This window comes from Chaetura pelagica, unplaced genomic scaffold (assembly GCF_000747805.2).
Source record: "Chaetura pelagica isolate M959 unplaced genomic scaffold, ChaPel_1.0 scaffold82, whole genome shotgun sequence".
NCBI classification, from domain to species: Eukaryota; Metazoa; Chordata; class Aves; order Apodiformes; family Apodidae; genus Chaetura; species Chaetura pelagica.
This window is the reverse complement of record NW_009952990.1, coordinates 3,297,820-3,325,587: the sequence shown is the minus strand read 5'-3', so window position 1 is coordinate 3,325,587 and position 27,768 is coordinate 3,297,820. Positions and strand designations below refer to the sequence as shown.

Below are 27,768 nucleotides of genomic sequence, written 5' to 3'. Positions count from 1 at the left end.
AAGCCATGGGCCAGAGCCAGTGGCTGGCAAGCGGGCGGTGCGGTGCGCGTCTGCAGCTGGATGGGGAGCAGCGCCTGGGCTCTGAGGGGCAGAGGTGTCCTGAGAGGCAGTGCCCTCAGGCAGAAGGACTGGAAGGAGAATAGCCCAAATCCTAGAAGCAGAGGCAGATCCTGTAGGCCAGAAAGCAGCTGTGTGTCCTGCTGGCAGGGTCTGTCTGTCTGGTGAGGGCCTGCCTGATCCCCGGTGTGCCGGCTGCCTGCAGCCCCGCGGGCAGAGAGCGCGTCCGTCTGCCTGCTGCCCGGGCTCTGCAGGAGGGATTTGGTGTGCTTGCAAGCCTCCAGCAGCTCCCAGTATCCAGACTAGCAGCAGGCTGGCATTTCCCACCCCTGGCAGTCACCAGCTCTGTCCTACTCCAACCAGACAAAGCAGCTGCAAGCCCATTGCAGCTGATCAGGGGTCTTCAGCTGCTTCACGCTGCCCTAGTCCTTGTGGACATGTCCCAGGCTCTCTTCATGTAGTTTTGGTTGTTTGGGGTGTTGTTTTTGTTGGTTTGGGTTTGTTTGTTTGTTTGTTTGTTTTTTGTGGGTTTTTTGGTAGTTTTTTAAATTAGTATTTTCCTACTTTTAGGTGTAAATTTTACATGATAAAAATAATTTTTTGTACATGAAGGTTAGAGCTAAGACTGAGAAAAGTTTATCAGAAAAACAAAGGGTCAGGAATTCATAGCTACTCCCAAAACAAGCATTTGGCAATGTTAAGAAAGTAAGCATTTAATATTATGTGTTAAATCTAAACACAGCAAAGCCTGAAAATGTAAGCAGTTTTCAATCAGTTTCAACTCTAGCGTGTAACACCTCCATGAGAAATAGTTATTTTCAAAAGTCACCTTATTTGTCACCAGGGATGACAAAACCCAACAGTAATTACTATTCTACAGACCTTGGACGGTGACTACAGATAGATTTAGAGCTGTTTGGGCACAGGAATACAGATGGAGTTTTTCTGGAGATACATATAGGAATGTGCTCAAACATGACAAGAATGGGTGCACTCAAGTATCTCTGGTTCCTGAGCGCTGAGGCTGCGCACAGGTATCTGAAAGCACATAGCCAGGGTCATACAAATGAGCTCTCTGCTCATCTCTGTCAACAAATGTGCACAACTCCTGAGCTGTGAGCCTTCTATCTACATATAGTAAATCCTAATAAATCCCTCGTTAGGCTTAAAATTATGAGAGAGCATGTAAGCAAAATAGTATTTCCTTTCCTGGTTTACAGCCATTGCCATTTCTAGTAAAAAGAATGTTCGTATGTTCCTCATCTTGATCCTTAGCAGCTTCATGAGTACTTTGAGGTAGGTCTCTAAGATGCATGGAGACTTGTTACTGAGGCAGTTTTTCACTGTCAGTAGGTGCCCCTAAGAAACTGTGCTAGAGGTGTTCTTTTGTCTAGCAACAGTTTGAAGTTCACAGGCATGAAGTGTTACTGGCAGAAACAGCAGCAGGAGGCCCTGGGCAGTGGCGGCAGCAAAATGGGGGGGCTCCGGCCCCGAGGGCTGTGGGAAGGCCCTGGTGCTCCAGGGGTCAGAACCCTGACACACTGAACCTGCTGTCTTTTTATACCCCTGTGACCCACCTGTCCAGTCAGTGTCACTGCCCAGAGCCAATGGGCACCCATGAGTCCCAAGTTAGAGCAGTAAGTAGCAGGGGCAACGCATAACTTGTTGCCCATCCTTCCTGCCTTGTATCACTCCTGGTGTTTTGCTTTTGTTTTTCCTTGAGCAGCAGCCCTGGTTTTGGTCGGTGAGCTGAGTGTAATCAGCAGAAGGTCTTGGCTGACTTAAAAGGCATTTTGTTTAGACTTATCTGGGGAAGGAAAAGAACCATTTCCCACAGCTCTCTACAACTGCCTGAAAGGAGGTTGTGGGGAGGCAGGAGTTGGCCTCTTCCATCAGGTGAATAATGACAGGACAAGAGGAAATGGCCTAAAGTTGCACCAGGAGAGGTTTGTATCAGACGTTGGAAAGAATTTCTTTACTGAAAGAGTGATTAGACAGTGGAACAGGCTGCCCAGGGAGGTGGTCACTGTCCCTGGAAGTATTTAAGAGAAATACAGATATAGTACTTAGCAGCATGATTTAAGCACAGTTTGGGTAGATTAGGTTATGGTAGGAGGATTTAGATTATGGTTGGACTAGGTGATCTTCTGAGGCAATTCTGTCCAGGGTTAGGACTCTAGCTTTAAGGGTCAAGGTTTAAGGGTCTAGGCATAAATGTCTAGATTAAATGCTCCAGGGTTAAGGGTCATGGGTAAGGATCTACTATTATAGGTCTATGGTTAAGCATCGAGGGTAAATGATCTAGCTGATGTGGTGGTGTTAGGCCATAGGCTGGACTTGATGATCTCAAAGGTCTTTTCCAGCCTTGGTGATTCTGTGATTCTGTAAAAATAGAATATTCACTGGGTTTTGTTCACACTTGAGAACAGACACTACAAACTGTCGTACTAACATAGTAAATCTTCCTAGCAATGTGTTATCAGTTCTCAGATGTTAATCAATGTGATTGATATTGTAGTAAAACTAAAAGAAATATCAATACATTATTAAAAAGCACACTGAAACATCTATTCTTATTTTTGTATGCCCTTCTCAGAAGCCTGAGATGTGAGTGAATTCTTCAGCATCCTCATGCAACACATTCTTCTCTCCTAGCATTAGTATGTGAGCTAGCGTTTACTCAGGACTCAACATGACTTAATTTTTGTTTGCTGGATGTCAATTTTGTTCTGTTGTATGTTTCCATTAACAGGTGTGTATGTAATATTGACTGCAGTGGATACAGTTTTAATCCTGTTTGTGCTTCTGATGGAAGTTCCTATAACAATCCATGCTTTGTTAGAGAAGCATCGTGTCTGAGGCAAGAGCAGATCGACATCAGGCATCTTGGACACTGCTCAGGTAGGCTTAACTTTGGCTTTCTGGTAAACGTAAATTCTGACATAATCAGGGTTAGTGGAGCTTTTCCTTTTCTGCTTTTGATCAGAAGTCACTGATCTAGTTATCAGCGAACATCTTGCCTGTATTTTGGAATTCCCCAAGCAAAGGTGTGTTTACCATACATACATACATACTTGCTGTGTTTACATTACCTTCCACTGGCTGCAGTTACCAGGAAAGACAGCAAAATCTGAACCTAAGCAGTAGTCCAGTGGGTCTTCCCTAAGGGGGTGGTAAGAAATAGATGAGCAAAAAGAATACCAGTGTATGGGAAATTATCCCTCTTGCTGCTGTGAGCTGTACAATGTACTTCCCAGGCGAGTTAAGTTGGGCTCCAATTGCACAAATATTTATCCATTTCCTTTTCCAGTGTTGGAACAATCCATTGAAACTCTCTGTCTACTGCTTTATAGTTAATCACATGCATGAGTCTTCAGTTTTGGGGTCTTGCAGTTAAGACTTTAGCAGCTTTCCACCATCTCTTTGCCAATTACATCTCGATCTATAACTTGGACAGTTCCAAACCCAAAACAGACTGTCACCAAAATAACCTAGGCCCATACTATGGAAGAGTTTTTACTTCAAAACCTACAGCTTAAGGTGCCAAGTGTTGGTCTGGACACTGGGGTTCCTGACCCTGTTGCTGACCAGGTGAGCTCCCAACCTGGTTGCGTAGGATGAACAACGTGGGAATGTGTCTGGTTTTACTGCAATTAAAAAACTTATTCGAGTATTATTGTGGCTTCTCAATGACATGCACGTAGTAGTCTGGAAATAAGCCTTTCCTAATAGCTATCCATGCATGTATTTATCATTTTAAACAGATGACACAAACGCAGTTGGAAAGAAAGACGATGGCATGCAGTATCGGCCAGAGGTGAAAGGTACCGTGCTGACTTTGTGCTGTTTGGCTGTGGTTTCACAAGATGCGAAAACAGAGCACACAGATCCCTTCTCATCTGCCTTACAGCTTTGATTTCTGTATCTGAGACAGACCTGTGAACAGCTTCTTCCTTGCAACATGTTGCAATGCTGGCGAGGAGATGTGTGTGGTCTGTGAGTTTTCCCTGCTGTGTTCCTCCAAGATGCCCAGCTGCTTATACCACCCTATGCACCTGTCACAGGATTAGACTTCCCCCCAGTGCTGTGAAAATTACTTTTCTTGAAGACACCAAGCTGTGAAGTTCCTGATCAAATGACACAAGCCTTCCTCCCCTAACCCCGTGTTTCCTGTTAGCTTCTGAAACAAAAAGGCAGAATCTACATTTGTTAGGTTGTTTTAAAATGCTTTCAATAAACCGATATGCTGAATCACATTGGTTGAAAATGTTTTACCTGTATGAACCTTACCCTACCTTTAATAACCTTAATATAAAAGAAATAAGGCAGAGTTTCACTTTCTGTTCCATTATTTTACATGCTAATAGCCTGTCTGTGTTAGGTGCATTCTCAGAACAAATATGCTTCTGCATGTCATGGCTCTTGCTCAGGAGGTGTTTTCAAGGACACAATGCCTCTGTCCTTCTCAAGTTCTTGGCAAGGAACACATCTGCATAGGTGTTAACCCTTCCTTCTCTTCTCTCACAAATAATAGCACTGTTAGAATAGAATAGGAATATTTCATAGAATAATAGAAAGATTTGGGTTGGAAGGGACCTTTAAAGGTCATCTAAGCCCTTCTGCAATGTGGAGGGACATCTTCAACTAAATCAGATTGCTCAGAGTCCTGTCTGACATGACCCTCAATGTTTGCAGGGATGGGGCTTCTACCACCTCTCTAGGCAACTGGTTGCAGTGTTTCACCATCCTAATTGTAAAAAATTTCTTCCTTATATCTAGTCTAAATGCATCCTCATTCAGTTTAAAACCATTACGCCTTGTCCTGTTGCTGCAGACCTTGTTAAAAAGTTTGTCCCTATTTTTCTTAGAGCCTTCTATTGCTCCTGAGCAGCCTGTAGCCCTCTGTTCCAGTACCCAAGCCATGGCACTCAGTCTACTAAGACTCATTAATAACTATGATATTGGTCTGGGAACTAACCATTGCCTCCAGTTCCTCCTAGTTGTTTCTCATAGTGCATGAGTTGGCGTACAAGCATTTTAGATATGCTCTTGAGCCCTCTGTGCTCCTAGCAGCAGTGCAAATGTTCCCTCTAGCATTGCCACCCTCAGGCAATGCCATGCCAACCCTTGGCTTACCTACAGCAATGCTGTTGGTGTCCCCTTTCCCCACTGATTTTAGTGTAAGGCCCTCTTGATCAGTCCTGCCAGCTTACGCTCAAGAGCCCATTTTCCCTTCAGGACAGGTGTGCCACAGCATACCAAGTGTCTCAAAGGCTCTTCCATGGTTTAAAAACCTGACGTTTTGGCAGAGGCATCGGTCGTGGGGCCAGGTATTGATATCCTGGGTTTGCTTATGTCTTCCAAGGTCTTCTCACATTACTAGAAGGATTGAGAAAAACATGGCATGTGCTCTGGAATTTTTTAGCATTCTTCCCAGAGCTCTGAAATCTCTTCTGATTGATCCCAGACTTTCTGTTGGTCCATCATTGGTATCCATGTGAAAGAGCAGGAATATATAGTAGTCTGAAGGTTGTACTAAGTTCTTCAGTGTTGTGATGATGTCCCTAATTCGGGCCCCAGGGAGGCAGCAAACTTCCCTGAAAAAGAGTTTGCTTTGCAAACAGGTGCTTCCTTTCTGCTCAGGAGGGAATCACGAGTGACTGTAACTTACTGTTGTTTCTTCTCAGCACTCATGTTAATGCAGGTTTGTTGTAAGAGATTGTTGTCTTCTTTGTCAGCTCTGGTCTTTAGTTTTTCCTGTCATAGTACTAGTTTTGTACTCCTGTGGTCTCCCAGATGAAAGCCTTTCCACCATGGCTTTCAGCATTCCCTGTGTTCTTTTTTTATTCCACAAATTCTTGTATTGTCACTCCATATAATGTACCAGTTGGAATGATTTAATGTCAATTTTCACTTACATTATGAAAGCATGAAAGGCGCCAAATCGAATATAGATCTTATTATATGATGTAATGAAACACCACTTTTGCTTCCTATTCAGAGAAAGTTACAGCCTTTTATTCACTGCATATAAATTGCTCTTGAAATCTAGTTAGTGGAAAAAACATCGTATATAATTATTAATGATATGTGTAGCTTGTGCAGTCTGAAGTTCAGCAAATGATGTGCACAGAGGGAGTATTCCTTGTGCAAAAAGACTGTTTTGCAATTTTTTTTATGCAGTAGTCGGATTTTTTAGTTAGTGAGAGCCTGAACTGAACTACTTTGAATGGCTTTTTCTTCCAGGATAAGAGAGCAGACCACACTTCTGTTTGCTTTTGCTTTAAATTCCTGTGAGTTATTCTTGTCTGCAGAACCATAGCCATGAGTCTCCTTCTCCTGCAGTGCAAGTGTCTACCTAAAATTACATCAGAAATGTCTCTCTTCCCCAAGTCAGCTGGCTTGCTGGTTTCATTATGCCAACAGAAGCATCAGGGTTTCAGGTTTTGTGAATGTCTCTTCCTTCTGTGAAGTATCTGAACTCTTCTGTTCAATCACTCTTTCAAGGCTCCTACACCAGTTAAATCTTTCACTTTGAAGCTCCAAAGCAGTCTAGCAGACTAAAAATGGATTCTGTCAATCGGTGGGTAAATACCTGTTTTACACTAGGAACCACCTAGTCCATTTAACATCTCTTTGCTTAGTGCAAGTTTTGCCTCTGACTTGGGTGGCCGTGGCTACATGGCCACCTTTCAGGAGATGCATCTTTCACTAAGCCTTATGTTCTATGTTTATACATACATTAAAACCAGACATGGTGCAGCTATCTGAACAGACTAATATAATTCTATGCAGCTTATTACTTAGTCTTTGATTGGGACCAGATGTGACAGTAATTAACTGCTTGGAGGAGGAGGGAGGAGGCAACAGCTGTGGGATGAGCCATCCTCACTTTTCTCCTCTTAGACTTGCCATGACATAGTCTATTCAAGTGGTGGACATATTGTCACTATTAGGCAACGTTCTTCCCTTCTATCAGGTTTTCTGTATCTTTGAAGTATAGCCTGAAACAACAGGCTTCCTTATGTGTAAAACCTCTAATAGTTGGATTTTTTTTTTTCCTCCTGGAAGAAATTAGAAAACATTCCAGAAAATGAAAACCTAAAACAGCAGCATGTCAGTTTTTTCTCATGTATAAATACATTCTCTTTCTTACTGGTGTTATTTCAAGAATCTGCAATTGTATAAGAGACATCTTCACAGTCCCTTTTTGCTTTGCATCTGCAGTTCATTATAATATTACATTTGTGATGCTGCAGTCTATTACCATGGAAATGAATATAATTCAACAACTGCACTCACATCTTTAGATCCTTGCTCTTTAGAGAAGTTCATGATGAACTACCAACTTTTTTTGCTTAGGTCTTTTTTGCGGAACAATTTTAGGGAAAGAGTGCAGCTTTACACAGTATTTAAAAGTAACATGAAAGATGTTGAGGCAGAAGGGACTGCCCTCCTGCTCTGGGCTGGCCTGACTGGCAACTAAGCATCCACCAGCCACTTGATCACCCCTGCCTTCCCCCTAGCAGAAAGGGAGAGAGAATCAGAACAGCAAGCATCAGGAAAACTCATTGGTTCAGATAAATTAAGTTTAAGAAGTGAAGGGAAGGGGGCAAAAAACGAAGAAAGTAAAACAAGGGATGCAAAAACCATCACTGACAATGTCCCACCAGCAGACTGATGCCCAGCTAGTCTCTGAGCAACGACCACCTTGGAAAGACCAAAACCCCAGTTTTTATTGCTGAGCGTGATGCCATATGTTACAGAACATCCCTTTGGTCAGTTTGGGTAGGCTGTCCTGCTTGTAACCCCTGTCAGCCTCTTGCCCACCTCCCGCCAGAGTTCTTAGGGGCCAGAGTGAGCAGCAGAGAAAGCCATGAGGCTGTGCAAGCACCTTTGAGCAACAGCCCAAACACGGGTGTGTTATCTGCACTGTTCCAGCCAGAAATCCAAAATACAGCAACATACAGGCTGCTCTGCAGAAATTTAATTCCATCCCATCCACACCCACTGCACTTCCCAAAAGAATGGGTATTTTAAGCTAATTTCTCTGTAAAAAGCATTTATCTGAGGAAGAGAGATGTTTTTTTGTGTTTGATTTCAGCTATAATAACTGGTGGGACCAGTTAGACCTTGGCTTTATTAAGTTGTTTCCTACCCAATAGTCATAAAATGTAGTTTAGCTTCTTTCTAACCCTTCAGGTTTTTTTTCTTCTGTTTAGACATGGGAGAGAGCTTTCTGCATATATATATTAGCTCTTGGCCCCAGTGCCACTGGCAACATTTCTGCTGATCTTCCTGCACTGGTTTGTTTCTGTCATGAATGCTTTATTCCTTCCAAGAAACTTGACATAAGAAGCATATTTAGATGTCTCTGAGGATCATTTTTCATTGCATTTCATTCTAGAAAATCTCTGTAAGTGCCTGTGAAACTTTACCCTTAAGCCTTTGGTTTATTATTCTGTATGTCTTTATCCACTACAAGTTTTTAAGGATATGCTATTCTTGGTTGAGATTTTTTAATGAACATCATACAGCCATTTATAATTGTTTATGTATATTTCTTTTCAAGATGCCAGTGATCAAAGAGAAGACATTTACATTGGAAACCACATACCTTGTTCAGAAAGCTTCAACGGCTACTGTATACATGGGAAATGTGAATTCATTTATTCCACTCAGAAGGCTTCCTGCCGGTAAGTCCTCCAGAATGTGCTTGAAATGGCTGTAAAGCTTAATCAAAATGCTCTCTAGACATAATTACAGTTACCTAAGCAGTGGCACAGGAGCCATATCCCTATGCTGTGGGCAGCACCCAGCTGCTCCCGGTGTGCAGGAGATAGTCCTCAGGAAAGAGGCTTCACCAGTCAAGTAGTTCAAAAGCTAAATGCCTCTGGGGAGTGTGGCCTTAGTGTTGTCTTCATATTTTCATCTGCTAAATCCTATCTAGAGGGGAAAAAAAACAACAAACAAAAACATACACACAAAATAAAAGTCTTTGCTTTGCATGGCTTCTCTGTACGAGTGCTCTTTCCCCATTGACCTCTCTGTCTGTTTTTATACTATTTGTACATTTTATTGCTCCTGTCATAAACTCTCTCTAGAGTATTGATATCTTATTTTTAAAATTTATTGCCCTTTTTCACAGTAATATGTTTAATCTAGACAGTATAAATTTGCAAAATATCCTGCAGCCCATACTTCTGCTCTACAGTGTAATCTAGCAGCTCATCAGACTCATTATTAAGCCACTTGATGTTTCCCAGGATATCTGAATGTTCCATTTTATTTCCTTAGCTCCCAGATAATTTTTTTCTTTACATTTCACCAACTAGATTCTGCATCTTTGTCTTCCTCAAAAAATAAAATGCATTTGCAGGGTTGTTTATAGAAAAAGGCCACATCTTAATAACATGGAGTGCCCTACCTATTGAGAGGTTTCACTCCTGACCTTTTATCTTGGAAGCTTTTACTTTCAGATTAATGTAGTTGAAGATGCTATAACTCTTTGCTTTTCTTTGCTTTGGAAACTTCAGCTGTAAATCTATTAGATGCTATCACATTTTTTCCCTTGGTCTTTGTCAATCGAAGATATTTACGGATTTTTGCACTGCCAAGATTTAGGGGTTTCCAGACTGACCCCAGAGCAGGAAGCCCAGAGGCAGAGCCCATATGGTTGTCAACTTAAGCATTTGAAGGCTTGTATTACTCTTTTTCCCACCCAAGACCCTTTCTTTTTCACCTTTCCAATAGCATCTACTTGTTTTTCTGTTTTCTTTGGCAGAGCCAAGAGAGCTCAGCATGGCTTTGCTTCTCTTGGGAAACTGGGTGCACCCCCAACATCATCTTGATGGGCGTTAGGCAGCACTATTCAACTAGAGTATTCTTTTGATCTAGAGCCCTGTTTAACACAATATCTGATGGATTTGTCCTCAAAGTATTCAAAACAGGGGTATTTCAAGGTAAATATTCCTGGCTGAATGATTTGATTTTTTAATTTCTCAGAATTTTTTTCTGGATGGCACTAATCATATAGTTGTTTATTGATTTATGAGTCAATTAACATTTGATCATTTAAATATTTATTATTACTCTACTGATAGGCAGTATTTTGACAATTTAATTAATGTACTGTCCCTTTAAATTCTATTTTACTACTACTACTTTTACTACTACTACTTTTACTACTACTACTACTTTTAATACTACTACCTTCAAGTACTTGTTTAAGCAGCCTGGACAGTATCTCAGCACTGAATCTAGCACAACAAACTTCATGTGGTTCCAATCAATAATTCCTGACTGTTAGTTCTTAGCTCTGAGATCTCCTTTGGATTTTTCTTGGCTATTTAAATACTGATGGTCTCATACTTTATTTGTGTTTACTGCTGCAGCAGAGTTATTAAGGAAACAAATTATTTATATCAGACAGCAATCTGCCATAGAAATCATGTTCTTCTACCAAAAAAAAAAAAAATCTCTCTTTCTCTGGCAAGGAAAATATGATGACTGTTAGGGACAGGTTGCTATTTTGGAATGATTTGCATCCTCATACACATCTTTATTTGGTCCTCATTTCCTGATAGTGATGTTTGTGAAGTATCAGATGACCTACAAAACTGCAGGAAATACCTGCACAGAGCAAATTTGGACATTTACTTTCACTGAGGGTAATGGATCTCCTTGCTCAGTGTACAGCAGCACAGTGTACAGGACTACCAGCAGGCAGGTGCGAGGAAGGTTTTGTAGTAGTAAATGCTAATAGTATTTACTTAGTGGCCTTTGCACATCTGGGGTCTGGTGTGATCTGATGTGACCAGATCACATCTCGTGCTGCCTTCTGTTTGCAGTGCAGTTTTGCCCTGTCCTTATGGCAGGCTGCATGAAGAAAGCACAGTTCAGTGTTTTGCAGAGAAATCTAAACTTCATTACACTAGCTCAATTAATTGACTGGTCAGTATCCTGACCTCTGTTTATCTAGCTATTATATTAATGCTATATTACCTTATAGAATCATAGAATGGTCAAGGTTGGAAGGGACCTTAAAGACCATCAGTTTCCAATCTCCTCGCTATGAGCAGGGACACCTCCCACTAGACCAGGCTGATCTTGTGATATATTAATGTAGCAGAATGCTTTAAAATTTGCTCTACTAGTTTAAGGTGGCTTAAACTAGTGCCTATTACTTCATCCCAGCACCACAAGTTCTTTACACAAGCACCTCTTTGCAGGAATTCAATACTCCCCAATCTCCATTCAGTATTTCTCAGAAAAAATTTCCTGTTGCTTCAGTGCTTCTGAGGAAACAACTCAAAATTACTCGTGCCTCCTCTGCTTTGAAGCAATTCTCACATTGATCACACTTTGACTGTTACCTTCTTTGATGAGAACAAAAGCAAAGTAGCAATAAGAATTCAGTCCTCTTCACTTGCAAGAAGTCCTCCTCTTTGTTGTTGCTTTTTGCATGATTACCAACGTGTTTCCCATCCTCTTCCTTCTTGTATGCTAATACATGTTTCTCTTGATTCCCTTCTCAGCCATTACTGAGCTTACATACAGTACATGGTGCTTTCCTTAAATAACTCCACTCTTACTGAAACGTGCTGCATGCCTGAAACTGAACCTGAAACTCCTTACGCAGCAGTTCATGGCTGGAGAGAGTAGAGTCACAAGATTATGAACATGTAAACCCCAGCCATTATCCCTGCACGCAAAGGCGGATTAGGAGTTGCATTAGCAGTTGTAGGAAGGTCTGTGGAGCAATTATTTCATTCCTCCAAACAGAATTAATTCCTACCCTAGCACAAAGTTTTAGGATGGATGAAACTGATTCTGTGTTGCATTCAGGCTTATTTGATCCAGTTCTCAAAATGACTGTTTCTCTACCTGAGTGTGGGTAATTCTTCTCCAGCTTTATATGATGGAGCTGGAGGCCAGTTGTGTGATTCAGTTGCCCTTAATGATGCTGGTTTTAAAGGACAGCTGTAAAAGAAACTTGCTCTGGGATGTACATGGTGGTCTTTGATTCTGCAGACTCCAGCTCAGTGTCTGGGATGGCTCTTTCCTATCCTTGTGCCTCCTCCTCTCTTGCCTTGCAACATTAATTCCTCCAGAGCCTCGTTCCACTGCCACCTTCACCACTGGCACATCTTGCATTCCCTGAACACTTGCTAATGAGCAGGAGCAGCCTCTGCTGAGCTTCTCATTGAGCTAATTGCTGCTTTGCTCAGGCAAGGGACTGTTTAGAGCAGCTGCTTCTCTTCTGTCCCCAGCCATTTCTCCCCCATCCCTGGCCACTTTTTATGGGTTCTTCCATAAACTTGAAGAGTTGTGGGCCATTGGGTTTTCTAACCTGACCTCTGTCAAACTTTGATATGATGACAAGGTGGGAGGATTTGATGCTGGCCTTGTCTAATATGTTTTGCAGGGTTCCACTTCTGTAGGCTGCAGCTTGAAAAGAGATCTTCCATTATCCCATCTTTCAAGGTTTCTCTTCCTTGCTGTCACTTCTCTCCCATGTTGACATTGCAGCTGAGTGAGCATGCTCACTTTGTGTTTCATGAGTGTGCTTCTTGGTGTTTCATTTAGCCTTGTCTAGTTGTTTCACCTAGTTGCTTTATTTTTCCTAAATATTGCCCAGATTTAATAACAACCCCACATATTTCTTTTGCCAATTCAAGGTTTTCATCATACTGGTGTGTTTCAGAGAGTACCACTAGTAACCTCATCCAGGCTAGCAGAGCATATCTGCTCTGTCTCTTCTCTTTCCACAGAAATCCAAAACTGTTCCCCAACTCATGCATTACCATACCTCTGCCTTCTCTCCAGCTTTTTCTCGGCTGGAGTCACCTTGGATTCCTTATTGCATCTGCAGAATGACTGGGCTGTTGTCAAATTGCAGATTTCGTAAAATACTGCTTTTCTTTTTCAGGTGTGAATCAGGATATACTGGACAGCACTGTGAAAAGACAGACTTTAGTATTCTTTATGTTGTCCCAAGTAGACAAAAGCTTACGCATGTCCTTATTGCAGCAATAATTGGAGCTGTACAGATTGCCATTATAGTTGCAATTGTCATGTGCATAACAAGGTAGGTAAAGACAAAAAGAGAAATTAAAAATGGCACATTGTATGGATGTACTTTTTCTGTATTTAAATATTTGACCCCCAAAATTTTATGTGCTTTAACCTGTATGCTAAAAATACCCACATTAAAAATACCTAGTGACTGAAGCAGAAGGATTAAGTAGCATCCAATTGCTTTCTGCTCCCCCTCCCCCACAAAACACACATTTGTTCATAAACCACTAGTAACCACTCTGAATCCCCAGACCAAATACCCAGCAGAACAGATCAGCCTTGAAACACATCCAAAAGGTTAGCCACTGTGTTAGACCTTCACTGCAGTTATTCAAGCATTGCTGATATCTTATAGAAGCTATGTTCCCCCTCCCATCCAGTGAAACCAGAGAGGTTGACATGATGCTATTCCCTGCAGTACCGCTGTAAATGGTGTTACACAGAGAGAAGTATCCCTCACACCATATATGCTTTCTGAAAATTAATATGCAGCTACTACCATTCTTAGGCTCTTATTGGGAATTTGTTCTATGAAACATAAAGATGCAGAAGCAGAGTTCAAGTTTCTGGGTTGTCTCAGGCTCTTACCCCCAGTGAAAACTGAGATGGGAGCCGTAGCGTTTTTTTGATGACGAGGGATTCAGTTTGCTCATCAAAGACTTGAACCCAATGAGGACTGAGGACTCTGGCATGGATGAAGGATGACTTAGTTACCTTATAGATGCATGAAGCCTCTAAGTCCTACACTTGGTCATCCATGCCATACTTTACCTTTTCCTTCTCAACTTGTCCTGCACTTTTTCAACTCCAGTTACACTGGGCCATAAAACTTTGTGCTGCTGCATTAGTGCCTGGCTTCCCAACTTCAGTGAGGTAAAGTGACACTGCTATGAACACACAGTATAGGCCTCCTTCCCTACCTCTCTTGTAAGGCTCAACGTAACAGGTATAAATACACACACCCAGCACTTGCACATGTAAAAGAGTTATTTAGGTCATGCAATTGATGTCATCCCTGTTTTACGTGACACCCTGCTGCCCAAAGCAGTGGTGTGGAAGGCTGTGGTTCCTCAGCCCTCCTCTTTCAGCCACCTTACAACCATTCCCCAGCTCAAAGGCTCTTGGAGACAGTCTGTCTTGTTGTATTCCAACAGAGATGCTACATTGTGTAACATCCAGTGTCTGACAGGATGAGGAAGTTCCATCCTGTTCAGAATTGCTGACTTTTGTGAATCCTCTATTAGTTGTGTGTCCAGCCCCAAGAAAGGGATCTCCCAAGTCACCGCTCAGAGATTCCTGTGTTGGCTCTTTCTCAGGGGTTGCCACAAACAGCAGAGCACCTGCAGGTCCAGCACTGGCTAGAAGGCTAGTTCCTCCAGTCTAACCATCCAATGGATTTCAAGTATGAGATACGTACAAAGTAAAGCCAAAGTAAAACCATTCATCATGGTATGTATTTTGCTGGCTGAAGGAAATAGCACCTTGCTGGTTTTGGTCTCAAGTTCAAGCAGAACTTCCTTCTGAATGGTCTGGTGTCCCACTGACATCCCCAGGTGACAGTCTGGTACCAAACAGCAGGAGCATGTCCCCCCAAGTCAGCACAAGCTCATAGACTCCTTGCTGTTGTTAGGTGCAGAAAATTAAGTCACTGTGTTCTTGCTAGGCTTAGTTCTATGCAGCATATATAAAGTCAGCTCTCCTTTTTCTTTCTATCTCTCTTTTCCTCACAGAAAATGCCCCAAAAACAATAGAGGACGTCGGCAGAAGCAAAACCTAGGCCATTTTACTTCAGATACATCATCCAGAATGGTTTAACTTAGTGGTTTTTATACCTACATTGACCATGTGATGTACATTTTTATTATATCTTTTTTTAAAGAATGGAAATATTTATTTCAGAGGCCTTATTTTTGAACATTTTTAGTGTAACAATGTTGGTCTGTATTCTGAAAGCATCAGCTCTGACAGCTATGGACTGTTTTAGTATCTTTCCTTTTATGTTTTTGAATACAGTAGTTCAGTTTCTGTATCTGTATCACATGGTTATATAATAGACTTGTGCTTTATCCATGGAATGTAATATTTTTGGGAACACAGATTTATTCCACCAATGGTTGTAGATTAAAACAAAACAACAAACCAACAAAAAAATCCACGTTACCTAGCAAACAAGGCATGAACTAAAGGTAAAAATGTTTACAGCTTACTTTTCTTATGAGAAACTAGAAAACACTGTGTTTAAATACCGTAGATATTTAAATGTTTTTGGAAGTTAGTAACTGATTTTTTAGACACTGCCTATCGCATGAACTGTGAAGCTGTGTGCTGTGTGTAGTTGTAACATATTTATAAAACGTGAAGGCTGGGTCTAAGCACTGCCATCTTCATAAATAATCCCAACAATTTATTTTTAAAGGGGAAAATTATTAATGTCATAATTTGGGAAGTTACCTGATAGACCGGATGGCACAGGTCCAAAAGAAGTAGGTCTTAGTAGTTTTAGGTATTGTAAAAATTGGTGCTGAATAATTGAACACAAAGAATTGGAATAAAGCCTACTTTATCACTGTTAAAGCTGTTTTAATACTTCTTAAACTTTTTTTAAAGAAAATACATGTTTTAACACCTACAATACAAATTGTATAGTGTTTGTGATTAAAATAAATAAAAAAAATAATAAAAGAGAACGAGTTATTAGTGCTCTTGCAGAGAAGTGTATTTTCAAGAGCTAAAGAAGTCCATCCAAATTAGTCTGCTGGTCATAGTTATATTAATAGACTGTTAGTTGTTGTTTGAAAGATCCCGAGATAAAAGTGTGAATAGGGTGTGTTCAGATGTTTTAACATGTAGTTTAGGCTTTCAAAATTTTGCATGTAGGATTTAATAATTTGTTCAATAATAATAATTAAAAAAAAATGCTTTCAACGTTTTGAACTGGAAAAGCATGTCACAATACAACGTTTTCACTATATTGCCTCTGGTTTAGTGTGTTTATTTGTTACCCCATGTGGTAATTGCAGCAAGCTGAAGACCTGAAGTTGTTTTGCTGGGAAAAAAACAACCATGTTCATTTTCCTGACCACTCTTTGAATTCCCTGTGAGGAATGCACTCCAGTAACAAGAAAGCAAAAGCAGATTGTTAAAAATATGCAGGTTTGCTTTCCTGCTTAATTAGTAAGTTACTTAACTTTCCTGGATTAACACTAATAACTTCATCAGCAGAGAAGCGTGACCCTCTAAACGTATGTTCCTTTCCAGACATTGCTTCCTAATTTTAGGGGTTTCATGTTGCTGCAAGTATCCGAACAATCCTGTGTGGATATTCTGTAGTCAGAACTATGTGACCGAGCTCCAGGAGTGGTGTTTCACGCCCTCCTTTGAGCGCCGCCAGAGCCAGCTGTCACCCTGGCTCCCCGCAGCAGCAGCGCCAGAACCGCTCCGGCAGGATCACCTCAGCTTCTCCTGCCGCCCTCCCGGCCGGAGGCAGGCGGAATGGAGCGCTGTGAAATCACCTCAGAGGCTGACAAGACCCACCAAAACCGCCTCTCCAGCGTCACGGAGGAGGATGAGGAACAAGATGCAGCTTACACGATTTTGACGGTGCTGGACAAAGTGGCCAACATTGTGGACAGCGTACAGGCAAGCCAGAAAAGGATAGAGGAGAGGCACCGGGAGATGGAAAACGCCATCAAGACCATACAGATTGACATTCTGAAGCTCGCCCAGGCTCATGGCAATACAGGCTACACGGTGAACAAGTTGCTGGAGAAAACCCGCAAAGTCAGCTCCACCATGAAGGAGGTGCGGGCGCGCGTGGAGAGGCAGAGCGCCAACGTGCGGAAGGTGGAAGCCAAACAGCAGGAGATGCTGAGGAAAAACAAATTCCGGGTCGTAATCTACCAGGTAACCATCAGCCTCATTTCTTGTCATGCTGTCCTTGTGCCACCTCCTTGGTAGCCACTGGTGTGTTTTGTGCTTTCTTTTACATGACATTGTGCTCCTCGCTGCCTTCTGCATGAACCTACTGATGGCAGCGCGCACGGTCTATTATTAGTGTTGGTAGGTTTCTGAGCCAGTCGTGTAAGATTAACTGCAGATCAGCAAGGACTATTTGTTGCCTCTCTGAAAGGTAATATGAGGGAGGCCCTGTAAATCTTGTCATACAAACCATGCCTGACATTCATCCCTGTTATTTTTTTCACCGTATTAGGTAGGAGTCTACATAGCAAAAGCATTTGGAGGCTCTCTGGAACACAGTCTTTCTTCTAATGCTAACTTCAAAACATACGGTTGAAGTTGCAGCATTACCCTGACTGTTGTATTGCTGCCAACTTGTCTCAGTCTAGAGCAGTATATGCACAAACTGAAGCTCAGACCCACAAACCCTTCATGAGAGCAAACAGTACCTTGCTTGCTCTGCTTTGGAAATGGTTTTACCCAGCACTCTTCTATTGGGCTAGCAAATCTTATTTTTTTGTTTACTGACCTCATTGTAGGATGTTCCTTGTTCTTATAAACTGTTGTGTTTGAACAGAAGTTTCATGAAATGGCGCAGTCTCGCCTACATCCATACAAGCAGACAGCACAGGCAGTTTGTGGGCTCTGTCAGTTGCTAGTGAGTGCTATGAAACCCATTTGTTTCACAGCCTGAGCTTGCCATTTCCCAGTTCCCCAGGTCAATAGAAAATAACACTGTTTCATCTTTTGCCAGAGGCATAGTTTGCCCTTCATACCCGCGAGCCCCCAAAGCTTCTTTCTAACGAGTTGTATTCATCATTAGGCGTTCTTGAAAATACCAGCCCTCGTGGGTAACATGATGCACCCCCAGCACCCAGCCTCACACCCTGGTCTTGCATCTGTTTGTACATAAATAACATCACTTGCAATGAATGGAGCTGTGTGTTTCACCATAGCTGACAAATGCTTCTGCATAATCAAGCTTTCTTAACTACTTCATTTTCTACTATTGGGAAAAAAAAAAACTTTTGGAAAGCAAAAGAACTAAAACCAAAACCAAACATTGCTGAAGGTAGGAAATGTTACCTCTTTAATGTTATGTTGGTACAAAATGTGCCTCCCAGAATTTCTAACTGATTTACTATGGATGTTCAGGAGAAAGCATGGGCACAATTTGGCCTGTTATTACAATTATTGCAATCCCACCATTATGATGGAATAGAAAACAAGCACTTTGCTTTTTCCTTGCAGATAATTTCCCAGCTAAAGGTAATAAATATCTCTGACTCCCCTGGTTAATGGCATAATGCTGTTTCATTGATGGGCCTTTACCATAATGTTTTGCATCAGAATCAATGCTTTGAAAATGTTTCTTCTTAAAACAAGGGTTTTCACACTCTTGATTTATGCCAGTGCAGGCATCCTGCTAGTGTGCCAAGACCTGCATGTCTGAAGCTTGGCTACGATCAGTGGGTGTCTGTTAATAGCTACAGAATCAGAGTACTCTCATCACTATATTTTACAAATGGGTATAACCAAGTTGTTTACTTGGTGGTTGTGAGTGACAGCTCTCTGTAGTGAGATTTTTTTCTGGTGAACCACTGGGGATATTGTGATAAAGCCAATGACCTGCGTGTAGCTGACATTAAATGCCTACGTGGGTGAGTACACGTGGCTTTTAGCTTTAACTTTTGCCAGAACATAGACATACAAGGAAAAGGGAAATACCAATTAAATCCTAAAGATTTTCTTTCAAGTGGATAGCTTTGATCTTATCATTTGATGGAGTAGGAAGGATGAAAAGGATCATTGGCTGAAGAAGATTGTCCCAAGAGGCCTCAGCCATGATGAAAGTGTTGGCAATATCCTCGCATTAAAAAGAGACAAAGTGATCATCCATGAGCATAACGATTAGGGAAATTGAGAGCATTGGCTTTTAAAAGGCCATATTGTTGAGGAAAAGCTTTGGTAGCAGGCAGCTCTCCTCCTCAGGCTGACTGCATGATTAAACATGCCAGGTTACTTCAGACTTTCTAGGGAGGTCTGTGACCCTGGCGTGCTGTGTGCCCTGAGAGTATAGGAGTGAATGCAGAGGACGTTACAGGTTGTGCAGGTCACTGTTCGCTTCTGTTCAGGTTAGTCAGAGCAGCCAGCTGTGAGAGCTATCATTTCTCTGCAGTCAAAGAGCATCTAGCAATTCAACACATTCTGACTAAATTATTCAGAAATGAAAGGGGAGTTTCCTTTTTTTTTTTTTTTCTTTTTCCTCCCTAGTTCTGAAAGAACTTTTTTCATTTGCTCTTCTGCACGTTCTACAGATCTCCCTTAGAATGTGAGTTTGCAGTCACCAGAAAGTCCATGTTATAGTTACTGGGCTCTTTTCTATTATTACTTTATTTAAGCACCTTAAACAAGTACAACCTTCCTGTGAAGGGGCACATGCATTTCTTTCACTCACTGCTGTCTGATGTTTAAAATTAGTGGACAGTCACAGTGGACGTGTCAGAAACCAAGTAAGGTTATGGCTTGACTGGCCCACACAGCCGTGTTTCAACTGACCTGTTTGCACTGCAATTGCTCCAGCACACACATGAGGAGGGGCTAGCAGAAGCAGCCTTTTGAATGCCATTCATATTATGCATAAATAAATTAAAATATAAGTGGCTTATTCTGGCCACTGTCCTCCTGCAGCATAATGGCTTTGATAGTAAAAATAGTGACATCAAGATGGGGACAATAGTCTGCAAACCTAAAGTGGAAACAGTTCCATCCGAAGTGGCAGTAAATACCCAGGTTTTACAAGCTCAGGAGATGAGGTTGCAAATCCAGATGCTGAAACACCTGATGCACAACAGTGTGTCCATCAGCAGAATTTTAGTTGCAGCTATTCTGAGAAAAACCTGTGAAAGTAACCATGACATGAAAGGCAGCAAATATAACACTTCTGTTAAAAAAACAAAACAAAACCAAAACAAAATAAAGTATTTGAAGCATTACTATTGATCTGATACCATTTGGGCATAGAAATGGTAGGCTCAGAAGGGGCTCTGCAGAACAGGATTGTTAGTGCCATGGAGTTAAATAGCTCACTAAAAAGCTCACCGTATTGTGCTAGGTAACTCATATTTGAGCATTTTTCTGTTTCACAGAAACAGGAGAGATCTTACCCTTTCTCATATTTATATACCTGATGTCTTAATTCAGATAACCTGGAAAAATAACAGTTAACAGTGGATTGTGCTGAAATGGGAAGTGAGGCTTGCGATGGGTTTCTAGAAGGGTTTGCCTCTAAGACTGTCTTTATCAACTGTAATATTTTCATTAAAGACCTTGGCACAGAAAAAGATGTGGATACTAATAAAATATGCTAGAAAGAAGGAACTGTCACTCCAGAGAAAGAAATACAGACAAGAAACCAAATCATCTTTAGATCTGGAGTAATTCTCATCTAAGCGTACGCAGTGTCAGTTCCTGTACTTAGCAAAGCCCTTGTAGTTGGCTTGTCTTCTGAGGCCACATGGTTTGGAAAGGACAGAAAATGGTGTGTTAATTGCTCACAAGATGACCAAGAGCCCACTTGATGGTGTGGCTCTTAAAAAAAGTGATATGTGGGTACGAAATGCTTCAGGCAAAGTATTTCCAGAAGGGGTAGGGAGAGACTGGCGGTGCCTTTGCCCCAAACGCTTCAGAACCCACCTGGACTACCATGTTCAGCTCTGAGCCCACCTGTTGGAGTAAGTTGTGTTCAAACTGAGCAGGTTTGAAAAATGACTACCAGAGCTACCAAAGGAATGAAAAACCCTGGTGCATGGGAGGAGATAAGGAGGCCCCAGCTTGGTTTAGTCCAGCAAGAGGAGAGGCTCAGAGAGGTTGTGGCTGTCATTTATACATATGGATGGGGGGTGAAGTAAAGACCATTGGCAAGAAGATTAAATAGGTGTAAACTGTTCATGAGTCAGCCCAAGCCAGAAACCAAAAATGGGTTCTTAGTCCTGGAGACATGAGGGTCTGGCTAAAGCCTTCTGCTAGAACACATGGAGAGAAGGGAAAACCTAATTTGCAGTGAAAGCGGAGTCTGGATGCTTCCTGGAGAAAAGGTGACTTAGGTTGACTGCGTGTGACAGCAGAGCACTGGCCTCACCCACAAAGGCCTCAGCAGCCCAACAACACAGAGCCTTTGTCAGAGTATTGTGGCATAAAACTTATAAATATTTTTACACCTGGAACAGGTAATTGCCTTTGCTGAGATTACAGAGAACAAAAGAAACCCAAGGGTTGTGCCAGAGAATGTAGCAAGAGTCCTTTGTTTGCAGTGTCAAGCCCAGTCCTTCAGTTCAAAGCACTGAGCTGTCCCCATGCTGTGCAGTCACCACTGGCACAGTGGCAGAGCCAGCAATGGAGTACTGGGGGCAGCCAAGAAAGCCATAAAATACCTGTGATTTTTAGAAAAAAGGTGTATCTTTTTCAGCCAGCTAAAGCAAAACCATATTTCTAGGAATGTGTTCACAAGGAAAGAGGAGAAAAGGAAATTTAAAAAAATAAAAAAAGAAGCTTTTGGGCCATTTCTGTGTTCCTAAAATGAAATAGGCTGCATATTTCACAATTAGACAGTTGCTATTGATAGCAATTATATACTTGATGCTGCACAAATTGATCTGGTGCAACTGGAGTCCCCTGATCTGTTCCTTTGTGGTGATCCTCACAAGGGACAAGCAGGCAGCTGCTCAGGGCTGCCATTGATTTTTCTCCCCCTATTAGCACTGAGTGGTGGAAACAACTGATAGTAATTTACATTTGCACTGAATGCAGTTGTTCAGCATTTTGCTTGTGGTTGGCCTGCAGGCTAGCAGAAGAGTATAGCTACATCATGAGCCTCTTGTGTCATGCCTCTTCCCCACGGTCCTAGAGGCTGCCTGGAGTGACTTATCGACCAGAGCTGTGGCCACTGTGGGCACACATGAGTCTTCAGCAGTTACATTCACGCCTGAGGCCCCAGTTCAGGAATGGAGTCTGGGGACATGCAGTTGGGCTTTGTATTCTCAGCACTACTGAAGACAGCTGAATCTTACTCCTTTAGCACAGGAATAAAGTTCATCAGAACAGCACAGGCACAAATGGGAGGGACATGTAAAGTCATTAAGAGCAAGATCCATCTTGTCGGACATTAGACACGAGTAATGCAAATGTCTGTACATTTGGTCTGTAGAGTCTCTTCGAATTAGCAGAGAGAAATGGAGCCTGATTCACCTGACATCTTGTATACATCTACTTCTAGATGCAGTTTCTACTGTGTAACTACCTGTTCTCTCCATTGAGGTGAAAGGCTATCCAGAAGAAAATTCAAACTGAGACGTGATTACCCAGGCAGATGAGTTCAGGAGTTCCCCATGCATGGCTGGGTTTCTATTGTACTTCCCTGCTCTCCCAGTCCTGCAAGAGCAGTCACCTTTTGAGGAATGAATCACTCAAAGCATGACAAAACACATTTTTGTGTCTTATCACATCTTTTGATTGCTCTTTCTCCTCTACTAAGGGTTTGTATCTAGGGATAAATTGGAAGTGAGAAGTCCCACCCGTTTGATTGCAAACCTGTGGACTGACCTGCAGAGCTCTTCCCCAGGCTAGCTCTGTAAAACAATAGCAAAGCAAAAAAGTGCAAAGCTTTATTTTCCCCTGGAGCTGCAGTTGTCCTTTCTATGCAGCATGTGGTGGCCTGGAGCCAAGGGATGTGGTATAACTGGGTATCACTTGCTTATTGCCTGCTGCTTGCTGCAGTCAGATAATGAGAGAATGAGCTCGGGTTCTTTACAGGCATTGTATACTCCTGGTTACATTAATGAATTTCTCAGAAATTAAAGAAGAGGGATGTGTATTATAATTCACCAAAGAGAAGTGCGGGGGACTGACTGTTCTGGCCAGGCTGCTTTTTCATTATGTAAAAATACTTCTATATGCAAGCAACAGCACTTGGCCATGAAGTCTTATGTGCTAAAATGTGTTTATTCTCTATCTGCATTACTTGATAAAATCCCTTAGGTGCCCTTCTAAAATAATCCTATTTCTGTCTCATCTGAGCAGCTTTTTGGCATGATGCAGAGATTTTGACATGGCATATTTGCAGGAAAAAAAAATAATCAAGGGATCACCTGAGATTTATAAAGCTTCACTCTTAACTGTTAGAATATGAGTAAAAGTATGGAATTATTTGTAATTGGTTATTCATCAGCAGTTTCAGGTTGATTTAGATGGAGCACAATCTCAAGATGTTTTAGTGGTTTACCTTGCCTGCCAGTTTGAATCATAAATCATTAATTTAACATGCAAATTTCTAGGTATTTTTTAAATATTGTGGCAATGTGGTCTCCTGCCCATACGATTTGCATCACCAGTTGTCATAGACACAGCAGCAGGGCCAGCCCAGGCACTGAGTGGCCTTTGACCATTTTGCTGCTTCATGCTCTGCTTTGGAATTGTCAGGTGATCATCAGTCCCATCTGTGTTTATGTCAGTCATCACCTGCACCTTCCCTGTCACACATCCCAAGGCTGAAAGATCTTTTCCAGTGACCTTTTTCCTGTGCAACACAATGACTCAAAGTTATGGAGTGTCACCTGTCTCTCCTCCCTACTTTTCCAGTGAGAACTTCCTTTAGGAGCCCTGTGAGTCTTGATTTTATAGATCTACATATATAATATAAAATATATAATTAGATATATAACTTATTTTTTTTATATCTATATAACATTTAATTATTTAATGGCATTCTGAATTTCTCTGATATTGTTTTTGTATTTTAAAAAGTTTTGTTCTGCTAAAGTTATAATTGAAATTAGATAAGAGTTGAGAGCTGATAACAGTTGCTGTTATTAAAGTTTGTTAGAATTACCTTTTCAAGCTATTTGAAAAGAGAATGAAAAACTGATGTATAGTGTTTCTAGCATATATTAACACATAGGACTATATTATTTTTTTTTATTATTATTATTCTCTTATGTGCTAAAATGTGTTTATTCTCTATCTGCATTACTTGATAAAATCCCTTAGGTGCCCTTCTAAAATAATCCTATTTCTGTCTCATCTGAGCAGCTTTTTGGCATGATGCAGAGATTTTGACATGGCATATTTGCAGGAAAAAAAAATAATCAAGGGATCACCTGAGATTTATAAAGCTTCACTCTTAACTGTTAGAATATGAGTAAAAGTATGGAATTATTTGTAATTGGTTATTCATCAGCAGTTTCAGGTTGATTTAGATGGAGCACAATCTCAAGATGTTTTAGTGGTTTACCTTGCCTGCCAGTTTGAATCATAAATCATTAATTTAACATGCAAATTTCTAGGTATTTTTTAAATATTGTGGCAATGTGGTCTCCTGCCCATACGATTTGCATCACCAGTTGTCATAGACACAGCAGCAGGGCCAGCCCAGGCACTGAGTGGCCTTTGACCATTTTGCTGCTTCATGCTCTGCTTTGGAATTGTCAGGTGATCATCAGTCCCATCTGTGTTTATGTCAGTCATCACCTGCACCTTCCCTGTCACACATCCCAAGGCTGAAAGATCTTTTCCAGTGACCTTTTTCCTGTGCAACACAATGACTCAAAGTTATGGAGTGTCACCTGTCTCTCCTCCCTACTTTTCCAGTGAGAACTTCCTTTAGGAGCCCTGTGAGTCTTGATTTTATAGATCTACATATATAATATAAAATATATAATTAGATATATAACTTATTTTTTTTATATCTATATAACATTTAATTATTTAATGGCATTCTGAATTTCTCTGATATTGTTTTTGTATTTTAAAAAGTTTTGTTCTGCTAAAGTTATAATTGAAATTAGATAAGAGTTGAGAGCTGATAACAGTTGCTGTTATTAAAGTTTGTTAGAATTACCTTTTCAAGCTATTTGAAAAGAGAATGAAAAACTGATGTATAGTGTTTCTAGCATATATTAACACATAGGACTATATTTTTTTTTTTATTATTATTATTCTTTTTCTCTTGCCCACTCTGGAAGTTCAGTCTGGGCTTTGAAATACAAACCCAGAACACGTGAAAAAAAAATAAAAGAAAGGACAGGGGGAGTAAAGCTCCTGAACTAGCCACATCCATTAAACCCTCTCGTATAACTTTTTAATTATTATTATTTTAAATGGAATTATAATAATATTATTGCTGAAATTATCATTTAATTAATGTACTTAAAGCCAAAGTGTTGCTGTAGAGTGACACTATGTCACATTTTCTTTTAGTGAATCTAGCAGACTCTAAATTAGCGGCACAATATTTAAAATTAAAATTATACTTTTGCTGCTATTAATTATTGATCCCATCTGTACTTACAAAGATAAAGACTGGAGATTTTTTAAATAACCCTTTTTCCTTTGCACAGCCTCACTGACCTCACTGAAGACGTGACATTCCTCTTCCAGCAGCCCCCTTGGCTTGTTTACTCCCTAGTTCAGCAGTAAGAAAGAAAGGTGCTATTAGAGCTGACCTGATCTTTGCCAGGACTCCACTGTAGCAAAATACCTGAGACATCACTAAGCCATTTGCTCTGCCTTTTTCCCATCTTTCCCTGCCCAGAGATGAGAAGAGCCTGACTATGCAGGCAGGGTTATCAAGCAGTCACAATTCAAGCCAGTCTCTTTACCCCTCCCCCCCAGTTTTCAATTCTCTGAGCATTGCCACCTTGAGTCTCATAACGTTGATTAGGGGCACTGCCAGATTCAAGATTCTTTGCCTATTGTTTTTCAGGCTTCTGTGAGGTGAAAAAGAGTCTGCACCTTTTGCTTTGTGTAGTTTAAGGAGTCAGTGTGTTACTCTTCCTTGTTACATCCTGTGGGAGAAAAATGCCACTGTTGTGATCTCTTCCTTGACGCCTGTGTGAAGGACTCAGACTACATCCCTTTGAAAATTTTCTAATTGGTGAATTAAACTGAAATAGGAGCAAAGGAAGAAAATTACAGTGACAAGGTCAGATTTCTTGGGAAGCCAGTGTTAGAAGCATCTGGCTTTCATTATTCAGCGTCCCCAGCACCATCCACTCAAACACAGACTGTGCTGGCCTAATTCACCAAATCTGAGGTTTACTCATGTTTGCTTTGTATTCAGCCAAGCCCTTAAAAACTCTTTGCCTAGTCATATTTGAGAAGTTAAATAGTCAAAGTCTAGGAAAAGCCAAAGTTCAGGTTTAAAATGCTTTCTTAGTAAACTTACCATGCCAGGGGCATCACCAGCCGCTCCTGAATTGTACGATTGTCCTGTTATTACTTTATCTTTTCGCTGTTAAAGTTGTTAAGAAACAATCCACACAGCAGTGGATCCAACTAACCTTACAGCTTTGTGGCCACTGTATTTCTCTCTCTGCCCAGCTGAACTGCAGAGGTCTCCCAGGCTTTCCCCTCGCTATTGTGAACAATGCAGTCCTCCCTCTGCTGCTGTAGAACATGAAGTCTTCCAGACCTCATTTCCTTCCACATACCTACATTTTTCCCAAAATAATCCCAGTTTCAACAACACACCATCTCATCTAACTCCTTTCTCCCTTCTCCCCTCCTGCACCCAGTCATAGCACAAACATCCTCTTCTCGGTACCCACATCACCCATCAAAAATGTAGGGTCCGGAACTACAAGCAAGGTACCTGCACTGTGGTATGTTTTTCTCAGGACAGATGGAATGACTCACAATACAGCTGGCTCTTCAGCAGAGAGCCTATTTCTTTGTGCCTGAGCTCAGCTCCATTCTCAAATTTGTGGAAAATGCCCCAATGTTTATGTGTTAGTAGAGGGACTGTGTAATGGTGAGAAGGTGGGAGCTGTCTAGTGAGCATATATGCTACACTTTTTGTTCAAAAACAAGACAACCTCCAAATCAACCATTTATGTGACTGATTTTCCAACTTTTATCTTACAGGGGAAGGAAAAAAATTATTTTGTTTTAAAAGGTTTGGGTCTATTTTTAGTGTGTTGAATGGTGGACTAACTTTTCAGATTATGGCCAACGAGCATACCAGGACCAGTGTGAGCACCCTCTGCAGGGTCTGCCTTCTCCAGGTGCTCCATCTAGGAGGCGTGTTGAAAGGAAAGGGAAATTATCAGCTTCCACTGATTTCCTTCTTAGTTTCTGGTTCTGGCATATACGTGTCTTTGATTTTTGCCAGCAGGAGGGGCAAACAGAGTACATATCTTTTGTATTAACCGACAGACAGACCATGTGTCTGCAGTCCTCTTTCCTCAAGAAATCAGATTTAAAATACCTGACTGTTCGGTATCATCTCTTCCTGTGAAACAATCCTGTCATCATTTTATTTGAGCACTTACAAATTTAGCTTAAAGATTCTCCCTCACCTCCCATGAGGTGGTGGTGGCAGGTACAAGTCCTTCCTAGCAAAATGCTTAAGTAGATTTTTAACTAAAAGCTTGCAAGTAGCATCATCGATTGCTCCACTCCTTCTCACCCTCCCCTGAGATTGGGCTGCCCAGTCCTGTTATTTCCAGTCCCGTCTGCTTTCAAGCTAAGAAGAAAGTTGTCACCTAGTTTAGGGCTTTATCCTGTGCAACTGAAATCAGCAGGTGTTTGGTCTTTGCTGGTAATGAGTCTATAAATAGGATGGTAGTTATATGCTTTGACTCCATCTATTTCCCACCTGGTGCTAAAACTTAGCATTCC

At 41.3% G+C, this 27,768-nt stretch overlaps 2 protein-coding genes across 2 annotated transcripts in view; both read left to right on the top strand.

Moving 5' to 3' along the window:
* Positions 1–16,108, top strand: part of TMEFF1 (transmembrane protein with EGF-like and two follistatin-like domains 1) — a 54,108-nt gene extending 38,000 nt beyond the window's left edge. The window contains exons 6-10 of the mRNA XM_009996515.1: positions 2,810–2,958; positions 3,816–3,881; positions 8,630–8,753; positions 12,989–13,147; positions 14,868–16,108. Of these exons, the coding sequence (XP_009994817.1) occupies positions 2,810–2,958; positions 3,816–3,881; positions 8,630–8,753; positions 12,989–13,147; positions 14,868–14,952 (583 nt within the window). The 3' untranslated portion in view covers positions 14,953–16,108. The remainder of the gene's footprint in view (positions 1–2,809; positions 2,959–3,815; positions 3,882–8,629; positions 8,754–12,988; positions 13,148–14,867) is intronic.
* A 511-nt stretch (positions 16,109–16,619) lies between these two features.
* Positions 16,620–27,768, top strand: part of MURC (muscle-related coiled-coil protein) — a 15,458-nt gene continuing 4,309 nt past the window's right edge. Inside the window, exon 1 of the mRNA XM_009996514.1 lies at positions 16,620–17,040. Coding sequence (XP_009994816.1) covers positions 16,630–17,040 — 411 coding nt within the window. The 5' untranslated portion in view covers positions 16,620–16,629. The remainder of the gene's footprint in view (positions 17,041–27,768) is intronic.